Source organism: Toxorhynchites rutilus, chromosome 2 (assembly GCF_029784135.1).
Source record: "Toxorhynchites rutilus septentrionalis strain SRP chromosome 2, ASM2978413v1, whole genome shotgun sequence".
NCBI lineage: Eukaryota > Metazoa > Arthropoda > Insecta > Diptera > Culicidae > Toxorhynchites > Toxorhynchites rutilus.
This window is the reverse complement of record NC_073745.1, coordinates 99,101,942-99,115,428: the sequence shown is the minus strand read 5'-3', so window position 1 is coordinate 99,115,428 and position 13,487 is coordinate 99,101,942. Positions and strand designations below refer to the sequence as shown.

Here is a 13,487-nt window from a genome sequence, read left to right as displayed (position 1 = left end):
AGCAGGTCTCTGAAAGCCGGCACAGCCGCCGGTAATAACCACGTGGTGAAGGTATCACAACAGCGACGGAAGCAGACATGAGCAGAGCGAGTGAGTCCGTTTAGATCTTTTTAATGAATAAATTGTCATTGGATTCTGGAATAAAGTGTTATTTGATTCGTTTTTATACATTTTACTTACGATATTTTCTTGAGTGCACCAAAGAAATTGATTTCAGCTTGATTAGCTCCAGCATAAAGAAGGGACAGGTGAGTTTCCACTAGCGCGTTTTAGTCGACCCTGAGACTAATTGAGTGAGAGTTAGCTTGGCTGGCTTAAGAAGACGTCTGCATCGGAGACGAGTGGAAGTCTTCGTAAGTTACAGGTTATTGAAAAACATAATGATATATTGCAGGAATTCACCGATGGTCACCATGAGCAAAAATTTCGATCCGTACGTGTTTATAAAACATTTATGGCCACTGACAAGCGAAATGCGTTCCAAATGTCCTACCCTACCATTGAAACCCCAGTCCAGCCCGGATGTCAGTCTGGTGTTAAATCTGGACGAAATGTTGGTCCACTGTAGCTTGCAGCAATTGTCGGACGCTAGTTTTAAGTTTTCGGTGCTGTTCCAGGAGTGTTAATAAACGGTGTTCATGCGAACACGATCATTTTCTCGTGAGTTTCTCGAGAAGGTTTCGCAGCTGTTTGAAATTATTCTATTCACCACCTCGAAGCGAGTGTACGACGGTTGATGCCGTAAGTTGTACTTTTGCTATCCATTATTCAACATAACAAAGTTTACTACCTACTGAAATTCATAGGTAACGTTTATTTCGTGAAAATTTTGTGCTAGTCAACAGCAACTCGCTAACGCTCGGTCGGACCTAATTAAAGGATGGTCTCGTATATTTCAAACTAAGCGGGCAATCGGAGGACCACAAGTTTACTTGCGTGAGACCGTCGCTCCCGACGATGGGTCGACGATCGACTCGGATTGCGTCACCTCGGCGACTTGGAACCGTTTCGGTTCCTTATTCTCGTTAGATGAGGACTTCGCTCTCATTACATTGACTTCAGTGCAAATTTCATTTCGAAAAAAATTATTCATAATAAAAATTGCGCTATTTTTCTGTGTGGCATCTACATCCATGAGTTTTCTTTGAATAGAAACTATTGCTACATATTTTTTGCATGTATTATTCAAAGAGCTTTTGAATATTTCCACTAGAACCTAAGAAAAACCTGAAAAGTTGGATGAATTGGTATGAAAATATGGAGAAATGTACGTTAGTAATACTAAAGCCGATGATCATAACGCGAAATCCAACAGTCACATAATTGGCGTTGTTTCCTTTTATAAGGAGAGATGTCGACCTGGAATATTATTTCATAATCAAGAGAGATAAAACATCATCAATCATCATCAATTTTAACGTATTAGGCAGACTTCGGCAGACGAAGATATCACATCTATTTATTTTTTCTTCTTTAGAAATTTTCCACTTCAATTAAAATAAAAATTAGAGAAAATCAATTTGAGTATTTCTTACATACCACATCGCCTGAATAAACCACAAAAACGTGAACATCGATTGAATTTTCTTCTACGCTTCATCTGTTTCGCAACCCAAAAGTAATCGATGAAAAAACGCGTTCGTACGAGGATAGGGCAATTCTTTCGAACGAACGATGTTTGAATGTTCGAATGGATAGATTTGCTTCGTACGAAACCAAGGATACGAATGAAGGATACATTCGAACGTTTTGTATTCGTACGAAAACAAGAATAAGTGTGAATGTCTTTCTTTGCATAATAACCATGGCTAGCAGCTATCACAACCCTACTCTACTCTGGTCCTCAATAGTTTCAGATTTTTTTCGAACATGCTACTACAGAGATCCATCTTTCACAGACGGAGTTGATTCATAACATTTGGTTTCAAGCGTTTATTAGTGTGAGGATTGCAAGGAGTGAAGGCACTCACACATATACATACGCACCCTCAAATACACAAACACACACTAACTACTTTTTCTAAAATACTATAAAACAGTTTTTGGCACTTACTGAAAATCGGTTTAGAATATTCCAATATTTTGTTTCGTCAAAGCAACAAATGATTTTCTTACATATTTTATTGGAGTTTCTCAAAACAGGTTTGCTAAAAATATTCATCATCAAAGACGAAAGGTTATTTTTCATTCTATCGAAAACTTCTCTGTAGTGAATGGTTCTACTGGAACGTTCTAGGGATCAAATAAAAACTCATTGATAAGCTTAACTGGGTTTGCTATTGACTTGATTAATAAATTATTCTGTTAGTCTACAGAATCTAAGAAAAAACAGACGGAAAGGAAATCGATTTTTTTTTCATTCTTTCCCGATATTCTTGTACACCACAACTACACGCATCAAGATGAGAATGTGTATGTTTAATATCCTAAAACTTGAAAATTGAAATTTTGTATATCCCATATTCATTCGTTAATTTTTCACAAGTTGTAGCATTATCAAAAATCACCAAAAGACGTGGACGTCACGTTGACGACTTTTGGTGGGTAGGGAACACATAAATGTCCACGGTCGTTTGTGATGATGTTGGAGGCGGTATAATGTTTACGTGGAATATTTTGAAAAAGTTGAAGGGTTGTATCCGAGACATAACCGCTTAGTTGATGTAGGATAACGTTACGGTATTTGTTAAAAAAATAATTTAAATATCTCTGAAGAAGATACGCCACGGTTGCTGTCGACCACGTGTCAGAAAAAAAGCCTTGCGATCGATACAAAATATATGAAATTAGAATCTCTCATTTCAACCCCATTGTAACATTTTTCTTCTTTTTCAATGGCACTAACGTTCCAAGAGGAACTTCGCCGCCTCCATGTAGTATTACATTTGCAATTTTATAAGTACTTAGGGGCTGTCCACATACCACGTGGACAACGTTAGGGAGTGGTAGTACATGAGTACTCTGTATTCATAAATGAAAGGAATCATAGCCTGAGAGACATACCCGGTCGAACATCCATATTTTTTTCATAGCATTGAAAATCTGTTTTCTGTAAAAACGAAAACTCACACAAAATGCGTTGGATGGATCTACCCTATGATCAGAAAGTACCAGGAATTTTTAAATAAAACAAAGTAGAGTTAAATTTCAAGCAAATTTGATTTATCTCCTTCGAAATATGATCCATCTGAAGCAACACACATGTCCCAACGCTGGACCCAGTCCATTCCATGCATCTCTAGTAGGCCGACAAAGGGATGACCTTAAGTTCCCTCGTCGCATTTTCTTTGATCTCCTCGATCGACTGAAATCTCTTTCCACGAAGTGGCAACTTCAACTTGGGGAACAAAAAAAAAGTCGCACTGGGCCATCTCAGGTGAATACGGTGCTCGCTCGATGGTATTTACTTGATGTTTGGTCAAATAATTCAGTACAATTCGGGCTCGGTGCGATGGCGCGTTATCATCATGCCCACATTTCCGGTCGTTTGCGATGTACAGACAGACACTAATGATCGGAGGGCACTAAAACCTGACAGATGTGTGTCTAAAGGTCGTACCAACACAAGAAAAAAAAAATAAAGCGGTTCCCGCATGCACGGTACGTTTCAATAAAAAATTCCCGAAACTTTCCGATTCCGATTTTAATAACGATTTTAACATAGCAAAATTAAGACAACAAAAATGTAGATTGCAAATTTGTAAATAACTCTACGGGCAATGTTAGTGGAAATGGAATCAAAGAATATAAAACAATCTCGACTACTAATGAAGTCAAATTGCTCTATTTTTTATAAAGGAGATCAGACGATTTAATTTTATAATCAGAATAAAACTATGGGCCCTATTATAGAAATCGAATCGAGGAATCGATACAATCACTATCACTATCACACCGAGTAAAATCTGGAATTATAGAAATCGAGGAAAACAGCTCGATTCGTTACTGTTGCTCGAATGTCAGGGGTGGCGTTGAAATATTTCGAAACGGGTTTGAAATGTTTCACAAAGCACTATAGAACGGATGCCAAATCTTTTTTGAGACATCTCCTATGAAAATTTTAAATATCTGTATTTTGAAAAGTGTTAATAAAGGGTGTGTCACATCAAATTGCATCACGGAAAAAACGCTGTAGAAATTTAATTTTTAGGAATTATATCTTCAGCTTTCGTTTATAATCAGAAAAGAGTGTATAGATCACGTTGGCCATGCTTCACTGTCAATTTTTCGAAAATTTGGAAAAATGTCGTCGAACGAAAAAGAGCGTAGTGAATTAATCCTGTGCACTCATTTCGAGAATCCGGAGTTGTCACATCGGGAAGATGCTGGGAATCGTCCAATCCACGGTCAGCAGAGTACTAAAACGATACTTCGAGAACCTAACCATCAACCGGAAGGTGAAGAACAGCAAAAATGGATGCTCCGTCAGTGAAAAAGATCACAAGCGCGTAGTTAAGCAGTTTAGACGTGATCCGAGAAGTTCGGTCCGGGATGTCGTCAATAAGCTGAATTTGTCAAGTTCATTCGTCCTGCGGACCAAGTAGCGGGAGGGCCTGCGTACATACAAGGTTCAGAATGCTCCTAACCGCGACGAAAGGCAAAACATGGTGGGGAAGACGCGAGCCCGGAAGCTGTACACCGAAATGCTGACGAAGCCGCATTGCCTGGTAATGGACGACGAAACCTACGTCAAAGCGGACTTTCGTCAGCTGCCGGGCCTGTTGTTCTTCTCCACAGAGGACAAATTCAGCGTTCCGGAGGAGATTCGCAAGCAGAAACTATCCAAGTTTGCCAAAAAGTACATGGTGTGGCAAGCGATCTGCTCTTGCGGAAAGCGGAGCGCCCCCTTCGTGATGACCGGCACGGTAAACGGGCAGGTTTACCTTAAGGAGTGCCTACAGAAGCGCTTACTACCACTATTGAAGCAGCACGAGGGCCCGACCATCTTCTGGTCGGATCTCGCTTCGTGCCACTATTCAAAGGACGTGTTGGAGTGGTACGAAGCCAACGGGGTCACCTTCGTGCCAAAGGAAAGTCATGAGTCAGTCACATATGAATTTCATTTTTTTAGCAAACCAATTTTTTTTTGTATATAATCTTCTAATTCATTCTAGCATGAAATAACGAGTAGTTAGAGCTTAGGACTAGCATGTGTGAACAAGGTTCAATCAAATTTTCATTCACTGCTCTATGATATATTACATCAATTTGCGTAGTGAAATTGTTTGGGATATTGGTGTTAGAGTATTTGAAGTACAAACGACACTCCGTATAAAGGTTCAGAGTTGCGAAAATCTGTTTTATTTGAAGAAACCGTGACAATCAATTTTTAATATATATTCAATATTATATTAGTGTAATATATATTGACATCTAGCTAATTGGACAGACCTGTAATGCGACACGAATAATTGGACATTTTTGCCTCTAATTGGACATCTTCGTAAATATCGAATTTGGGACCCTAATTACGGCCCCAAGTTGAGGGTAGACACTATTTCACTTTCATCGCGAATGTTCAATTACAGGTCACAATCGACTCTAATGCAACACTGAGTGGTGCCTCGGTATGTCTAATAGGGGTAACTTACTGTTTGTATCATAGATAAACACATACTTTCCTCCATTCTGAGCCAAGATGTATGGGATTCCCAGTGCATTAAGCTTCTCACTGAATTCCTCCAACTTTTCCTTAACCGGGATTCTATTTGAAAGCCTCGAGCAATGTCTACGAGCCGTTCAAACTGGTAGTGATTTGTTTTTTTCTTCTGTCCACTCATTTCCAATCAATGAAATATACACTGGAAGTAAATCCTGCATTGTAAATTTTAACATGATGGATATAAATGATTCTGGACCGAACACTTACCTTATGTAGACTGTTCTGACAGCACCGGGAAACAAATACTGATCAAAACAAACGAACGAATCAAAACACACAACAAAAGCAACAATCAGACCAAAACAAACTGCTCGAAAAATTATGACAGTTGTACCGATTGCTATCACTCGTTCGATGCTATCGAATTGCTCGATTTCTATAATAGTAAAATAGAGCTAACGAGCAAAATTCTTATCGCCACGATTTCTATAATAGGGCTTTATATTAATGTTATTGGTCACGAAAGTATAAGAATGTTGCTTTGCCTCGAAAGAAAAAAAAGCCCCACTGAGTCGAAGGTTGTCCGGTGTAATTCTGCATTAGGCTTGGTACTCGGTTTTTGCAAGATTCAATTGATTAGAAAAAATAAATATCTATGATCTCTTTATAACGAGCTCTCGTCTGGTTCTTCATCCACATTAATGTTGAATTATGAACAGGCTTGATTATTCCTTGATGCCGAATAATCTCAAATTCAGGCGGCTCGCATAGCCTTTTAATATCGAGCCCATTAGAAAATGTTTTCGAAGAATAGTGCCTTCCTGAACGAAATGCAACATACATCATGATCCGGTAGATTAACGCGATATTCAAAATGCATTAACCCCTTGCCGTACGATTTTATTTCCAACAACAGGGCCCAAACACGAGCACAGTGAGTCGTTTCGATACGCTGCTGAGTGTGTGTATCTTACTTACGATCGTAGCAGTACCGCATCATCACACGCCTGAAGCATGATCCATTTTACATCGATAGTTGACTAGTGAGGTTCGATGTTGTACGGTCTGGCACAGTCTAATCGCCACGAGTGTGGTTCGACGTTATACGTGAAGGGGTTAATCGATGCCTGCTTACTGGCAGCTGTTAAGCCCATTGGCGATCTAACGCAAAACGTAAACGATCGGTGAGACATCTGGATTTTGTTTTTGAACTAAGAAAATGATGATAATGTAACCTAAAACTCAAAAATAAATCGCGTATATTTTACTTCCGGGCTTTCCAAGATAGTTCTCACATGCAGGAACCATGCTTTTTTCAACTTGTTTTTGATTGTGCTCTCGAATTTCCTTTTTTAATTCAATCATTGCCAACATTTATACAGTTTTCACTACTGAAAGAGGTAAGAAAATAACATGTTATATATAAAATTGCGCAGAATTAGTTTTCTTCCAAGGTCATCGCAATCAAGTAATCTTTTATGACTATAATATTGTAATTTATGGAAAGAACTACAAGCCTTCCATAAACTAACATTGCAAAATTTGAAACCATCATCCCTTTCACCGCAGCGCCACCTAGGTGTAGATTTGTACGTTAGATCGCCAATTGACGAATTTACATTGAATTTACAACCAGATGGCGCAGCGAGTAAAATGAGGATGTTTTGTTTTTTTGGTATGAAATTCCTTCAAATTTTCTAGAAAAATCAGAATTTATCTTCAAATTTCCCGGTTTCATGTATTCTTTCCACACTGAAAAAGTTAGAAAATCATCATTTTACAATGTGCTATGTGTATTACGAGGAATGGGTTGTTATAAGTATTGTAACTTTAATTTTTTTCAACTAAGTAAACGATGAATAGGGTGTTTTGCGCTAAAAACACAGCAAATTCTTCTCGTATCGGCCCCTACATTATCAATAATATCAGCCAATTTGATATGATATCGATTTCATCGCAATTGTCCATAGTATCAAAAACTGGTATGCATTATCAAACTTAAAATTTTCGAAGATTATCTATGACTTTGGTCAAATCGCGTGTTGGAACCATCGTAAATATACAAAACTCAAACTTTCTTACCATATACTGACAACATTCAATGGCTGAAATGAATCTAAATTGAAATAAAATGAATTGGCGATCTAACGTACAAATCTACACCTAGGCGGCGCTACGGTGAAAGTGATGCTGGTTTTAATTTTTGCCATGTGAGCTTATGGAAGATTTGTAGTTCTTTCCATAAATTACAATGTTATAATCATAAAAGATTATTTGATTGCGATGAGTTTGTAAGAAATTTAATTCTGCGCAATTTTATGTATAACATGTTATTTATTTACCTGTTTCAGTAGTGAAAACTATAAAAGTGTTGACAATGGTTGAATTAAAGAAGGAAATTCGAGAGCACAATCAAACATAAGTAGAAAAATGTACGATTCCTGCATATGAAATCTACCTTGGAAAGCCCGGAAGTAAAATATACGTGATTTGTTTTTGAGTTTTAGGTTACATTAGCATCATTTTCTTAGTTCAAAAACAAAATCCAGATGTCTCACCGATCGTTTACGTTTTGCGTTATACTTATGACAGACATACAACTGTACTAGCGTTGTACTTCGAAAATTGTATGTCTGTCACCATGTACAGCGCTAGAACCATGCAAGCAACTCGGTACAATCGCTGTACCTGTACCGACCTGTTTTACCGCTGTACATGGCTACAGTTGTACTGTGCGCAGCGCCATAGACGGTTAGTGGTGGGTAGCATGAACAAGCAGAATCAAATCACTTGATAAACGTTCTTTTCATTGACTTTCTTTTAAGTTAACAACTCAGATTGGAAACTTTTTTGTTGTGTTTGAAAGTTTAGACACTAAATAAAAATCTTTTTCATTGAAATATGTGGTGGAAATTGGAAAAATATCTGATTGTCAGTTTGACATACGGTACAATGTACAACCAAAGTATGTCTGTCATGGTACGATGGTACCTGTACAACGCTGTACACGTACAACGCAAGTACAGCTGTATGTCTGTCCCTGGTATTAGATCGCCAATAATCACCACCGAATCTTGCTTTTCAGTGCGTAAAATAAACAAACACTCTCACTTTTGTGGTTCTGAGCTCTAATGTAGATGTCGCATGAGCTGATTCAGCTTTACGTAAATTCGTCAATTATCATGGCTCAGGAAATACATCTCTATCGACCCAAAATCGAAGCTAGCTGCTGGAATTTTGTTACGTAACGATTACTCCTCTCCCCCCATGTCATATTAGGTAACGTCCAGTTTTTCGAAAGTGTGAATTTTTTTCAAAGACGATAAATTTATTTATTAAAAATATAAAAAAGATGAATAACCTCCAAAAAAAAAATCCAAATATATAGCACCCTTGGTCCGAAACCCTGTAAACTGTAAAAAACGAATGCAATCAATAAGTCCTAAAATTAATCCAATTTGATGCAAGCATAGTAATTTTTCAAAAAAGACTAGCTCATTGGCTTCAATTTGATGTCGATCATCTGAATCGGTACAGTAGTTCAAAAGATATTAATTTAAAAAAAGTCATTTTAAAAAAAAAGAAGGAAAAATATATTTCAGGACACTCTAAAATGGAAATGAGCACCCTAAATTTAAAAATACGATTTTGCAATAAGGAACAAAACTATCAATTTTCACGAAAATCTGAGAATGGCTGTATATGAGGAACTGAATCTCACGACCAGTTAAGTTATCACGAACTGATATGCGTGAATGTAGTCTTCTTCTTCTAACTTCTAAATCCTTCGTAGTTCTTTGTTTGCAAAATGATGTCAATAGGAAGCGAAACTCCTCAGGAACGATAGTGCCTCCAAGGAAATAAAGTCATTTGGGTATCGTGCATTTAACATTATCGCAAAATGTTGTGAGATCACATTTATTCAGACATCACATCTCGTGCACTAATAATAAGAGATCAACAATTAATTATCTAATAACACTAAGAGGGTTTGCTGTGAATTTCTGCTTCGAAAATAAAACCACTTCGTAGAGCATGGACCATTTTGTAGTTTACTATTTTATAGTAAACCCATTCACTCTCTCCCATCTATATCGATCATACAGCATCCGACTAGAAATCAAAGTGGTAGTCATCCTCATCGGCATAATATCAGGAAGTTTGTGTATGGATCGAGCTACTCTCCGAGCTGATGGCATTAAGGAACTCCATGCTGGCCGAGGTTTGCGTCTGGATAGAAGAAATTTTGCCCCTTGACAGCTCACTTGATGACGCTGCGCCGTTAACATCAACGTTTGTCTGCGTTTCCGCTGAGACTAGAAACTCTCCCAGACCGTCCCAATTGGTTTGGGTTTCGATGCTAGCCAGTTCAAGGTCAGAGAAAATATCCTCACACGTTTGGGTATACATGTTAGAGTACAGCATCGGATCGCTGCGATCCTCGTTTGGAAACATTGTTTCATAAATTTGATCCGTTTGAGTTTCCGATGAAGTCACTTGGTACTGTGGATCTGTGGATACTGCTGCTTCCTCTGCAGCATTATAGGGGTAATCAGGGAGATTTTGATTCGTCTGACAGAAGCTATCCATTGTTGCTGGGTTGAATTCGGTGGTCTTTGTTTGTGTGGAGGATTCACTTCTGATGGAATCTTCTGATTGCATCAGATCTGTTTGAGTCATTTGTGACTTTTTGCATGTCAACGTTAAAACGGGCAATTTTGCTTCAACCATGATAGTCATGTGTGAAGGTTTTTTCAATCTTTTTACAGACTTTGGTTTTTGCGTTTCAACTTTTCGTTTGGCGAGTTTATCTGCGAGGAGTTCTTCATATCCATGACTTTTTCGTCGACAGTGTGTAAGCAAAGCCTCTCGACTCTCATACGAGAGTCTACAAACTTTACAAACGAACAATTGCCCGCAATTGGTCTGATGTGCTCTAAGGAGTGATTCTGTAGCGAATGATTTTTTGCCGTCGCAATGATTGCAAACAAATTTCTGAACAAAAATATAAATTAGTTGATTTAAAATTCATGTATCAACAATCACTATTACCTTCTCCGAGTGCATCTTCAAGAAATGCTGCTTCAAGCTGCGAAAAGATGTGAAAAACTTCTCCCCGCTGGCTCGTACATGATAGACGCATGATTGCTCCGGGCAGTGGAAATATTTCACGTGGTCAGTTTTGTCGGTCTTCACGTTGACCGTGGTCAGCTTGTGGCGCTTCGTGAGATGCAACTGTAGGTGGGATACGTTGGTAAAACTTTCACTACATCCCTCCACGCAACAACGATGCAACTTCGTTTCGACTATTTCCTCCGGCGAAAGCGTTAGCTTTATAACCATTCGTTGTTCCGTCATAAATTTCAAATATATATTTCAGTTTCGGCTACGGTAAATATTGAGCATAAAGTTTGTTCGAACTGTTTTTGTTTATGTCGGATGAATTCGCATGCCGGATAATGAAATGCGATGTTTTTGGCTGCGTTCATGTCTGCCAGAGAATGAACAATATTTCTCTTCAAAATGGGAGTTAGTTCTTGCGCATAGGGTGGTGTTTTCGTGAAACTTTAATAAAATTATAAGTAACTTAAATGTAACTGACTTTCTATCTTTAAAAACGTTCAACAGCGTTGGCCTAGCAGAAACTCAAAATACGTGACAATAGATGCAAAGTCGTGCCCTCTTCTGTTACCAACTGGGGTGTTAGGAACTAAAAATAAGAGTAATTTCAAAATAAAATAAGTGTCTTTGTTATCTCACGTCACTTGCGGTGCAGGATGAATTGCTCTTAGCAGTCGGCAAAGCTCATTCCACAACTTCAATGTACACAAACGTCCCTGGCCTGGACGAAGCTTGGCAACAGTTTACCTTTTACTTTGGAATTTCAATCATCGTCCGCCTGTGGAATATTACATGCACATGACATGACTTGAAAAGCCTTGCAGTGGAGAATTATGCAGATATACCGAGTAGACACTCAACGATATGTGAATGATTTAAGCTAGAAGTCTATGGTACATAAAGTGTATAAACAGGCTTGAAAAGTGTCATAAAGCTTACAAATAGGCTTGAAATCTATCATTGGAAAGGGCTTTTACAAGGAAAGTTCAGGCAGTAAATGACTGAACGTCTACTGCTACTATCGAAAAAGTGTTCAAAAAGGTATGATATACGAGGGAGTCCGATAAGTACTTAGCCTGCAAAAAAACAAAGATTTTGGAAAAGTTTATTTTTCTAAAACAACCATTTATATGGGTTTCTTTCTATGTTCCAGCAAAGTGATCTGCGTTCGGAGGATGAGCTTCAAACGGGACGTAACCAAGATAAGCCGTATAACGAGCATCCATCCACCGGACCAAACGTTGATCAAATTGGAACCAATGTAAGTTTTTTTTAGTTCTTAAAATTACAGCTGCTGCGGCGACCGCAAGCCTTCTCAAATTTACGTCCCTTGGCCAAAGTTCTTACCGGTAGATGCGATCAGAGCCAATTGGTCAAAGGTGTAAATCCTTCAACTTACCTTCACTAGCAGTCGCAGATAAACAAGACAAACGATCAAGCGATTTTTGCATGGTGCGACGTACCTTAGGGTCCCACTTGTGACGGAACGGAAAAAGGAAGAAAACTCCCATTAGAAACGTTGAAAAAATTGTAAGGGGTTGTATCTAGGACACCACCGCATATTTACGCAATTATATTATGCAATCCACTTGTTTACCACTTCGAATATTATTTTAAAATGCATCGAAATTTTTGTAATAGATTATGTTCTTCGTGTTTGCGTTGTTCTCGAACCGCTAAAGTTCATTCATCTGGAATGGCGATTTTCCCAGGCTTCTCAGTTTAAAAGTACGTTTTAGAGAAACATATTCCGGTTTGCACAACGACAAGCGAGTACAAAAGTACTCAACACCAAAAAATACCTCCGACTTGCATGTATTTACAAAGCGGATTCCCCCAGGCATATTAATTTTGAAGTCCGTGTTAGGGAAACACAGCTAGGGAGGAACAAAAATACCCCCGACTTGCATGAATATTTGCAGAGCGGATTTCCACAGGTACATCGGTTTTGAAGTATGTGTTGGGAAAACCGTAAATCGGGCCAATCAAAACATGGCAGTTAGGGCGTTTAAATAGCGCTTTACATTTTACAGTTATTCAATTGTTCATCTCATGAAAAATAATATTTTATTAATTGTGATAGACGCGTAGAAACATTACCTATGAATTGATGCAAGCATCTTTCCGATATGTTGAGAAATGTTCGAGTTATAAGCAGTCGAAATACGGGTAGGGTTAGCACACACATCGGCAGAACAAATGTATGGAAAAAACTTTGGATGGGTTATACCTATGATATAACCGCAAGGTCGACGTAGGACTGTCGTTGGCTTAGTAATTATTTGTGTTTTTTCAATTAGCAATAATGGCACTTCGAATGTTCCTCATTGGGTACGATATCGCTATTGATTAAACTAGTGAATGAATGAAACAATTTACGAATTCAATTGCAAACAAATCCCAATTTAGGTCAATTCATTCAATATGGCAGTGGTTATCGCAGCAAATAGTTATCAACATTTTGCCTAATCATCAAACGGTTTGCGTAGAAGTTCAGTGAGCTGAAGGGACATGCAGTCTTGAATAACCGAGCCGAAGCATTGCATTTGTTCCCGCTTTTGTAGACCATGTTAGCAAAACGCATTCCGGAGTGTAAAAATACATGGGGGTATAAAAAGTACTGGGGGTATAAAAAGATCTGGAATGCCGATCTTCCCAACTTATTGGTTTCGGAAACATTCCGATTTGCAAAAACGCAAACGAGTACAAAAGTACCCGCTGCTTGTATCTATTTTGCAATGCCGATTTTCTATGGCTCCATGGT

At 38.4% G+C, this 13,487-nt stretch overlaps 1 protein-coding gene across 1 annotated transcript; it reads right to left on the bottom strand.

Moving 5' to 3' along the window:
* Positions 1 to 9,513: 9,513 nt before the first annotated feature.
* Positions 9,514 to 11,042, bottom strand: LOC129769124 (ATM interactor). Its single transcript, XM_055771169.1, has 2 exons — positions 10,655 to 11,042; positions 9,514 to 10,597 (listed from the first exon to the last, which is right to left on the bottom strand). Exons 1-2 carry the CDS (start codon positions 10,958 to 10,960, stop codon positions 9,755 to 9,757), a joined length of 1,149 nt encoding a protein of 382 aa, XP_055627144.1. The 5' UTR covers positions 10,961 to 11,042; the 3' UTR covers positions 9,514 to 9,754.
* Positions 11,043 to 13,487: the final 2,445 nt, after the last annotated feature.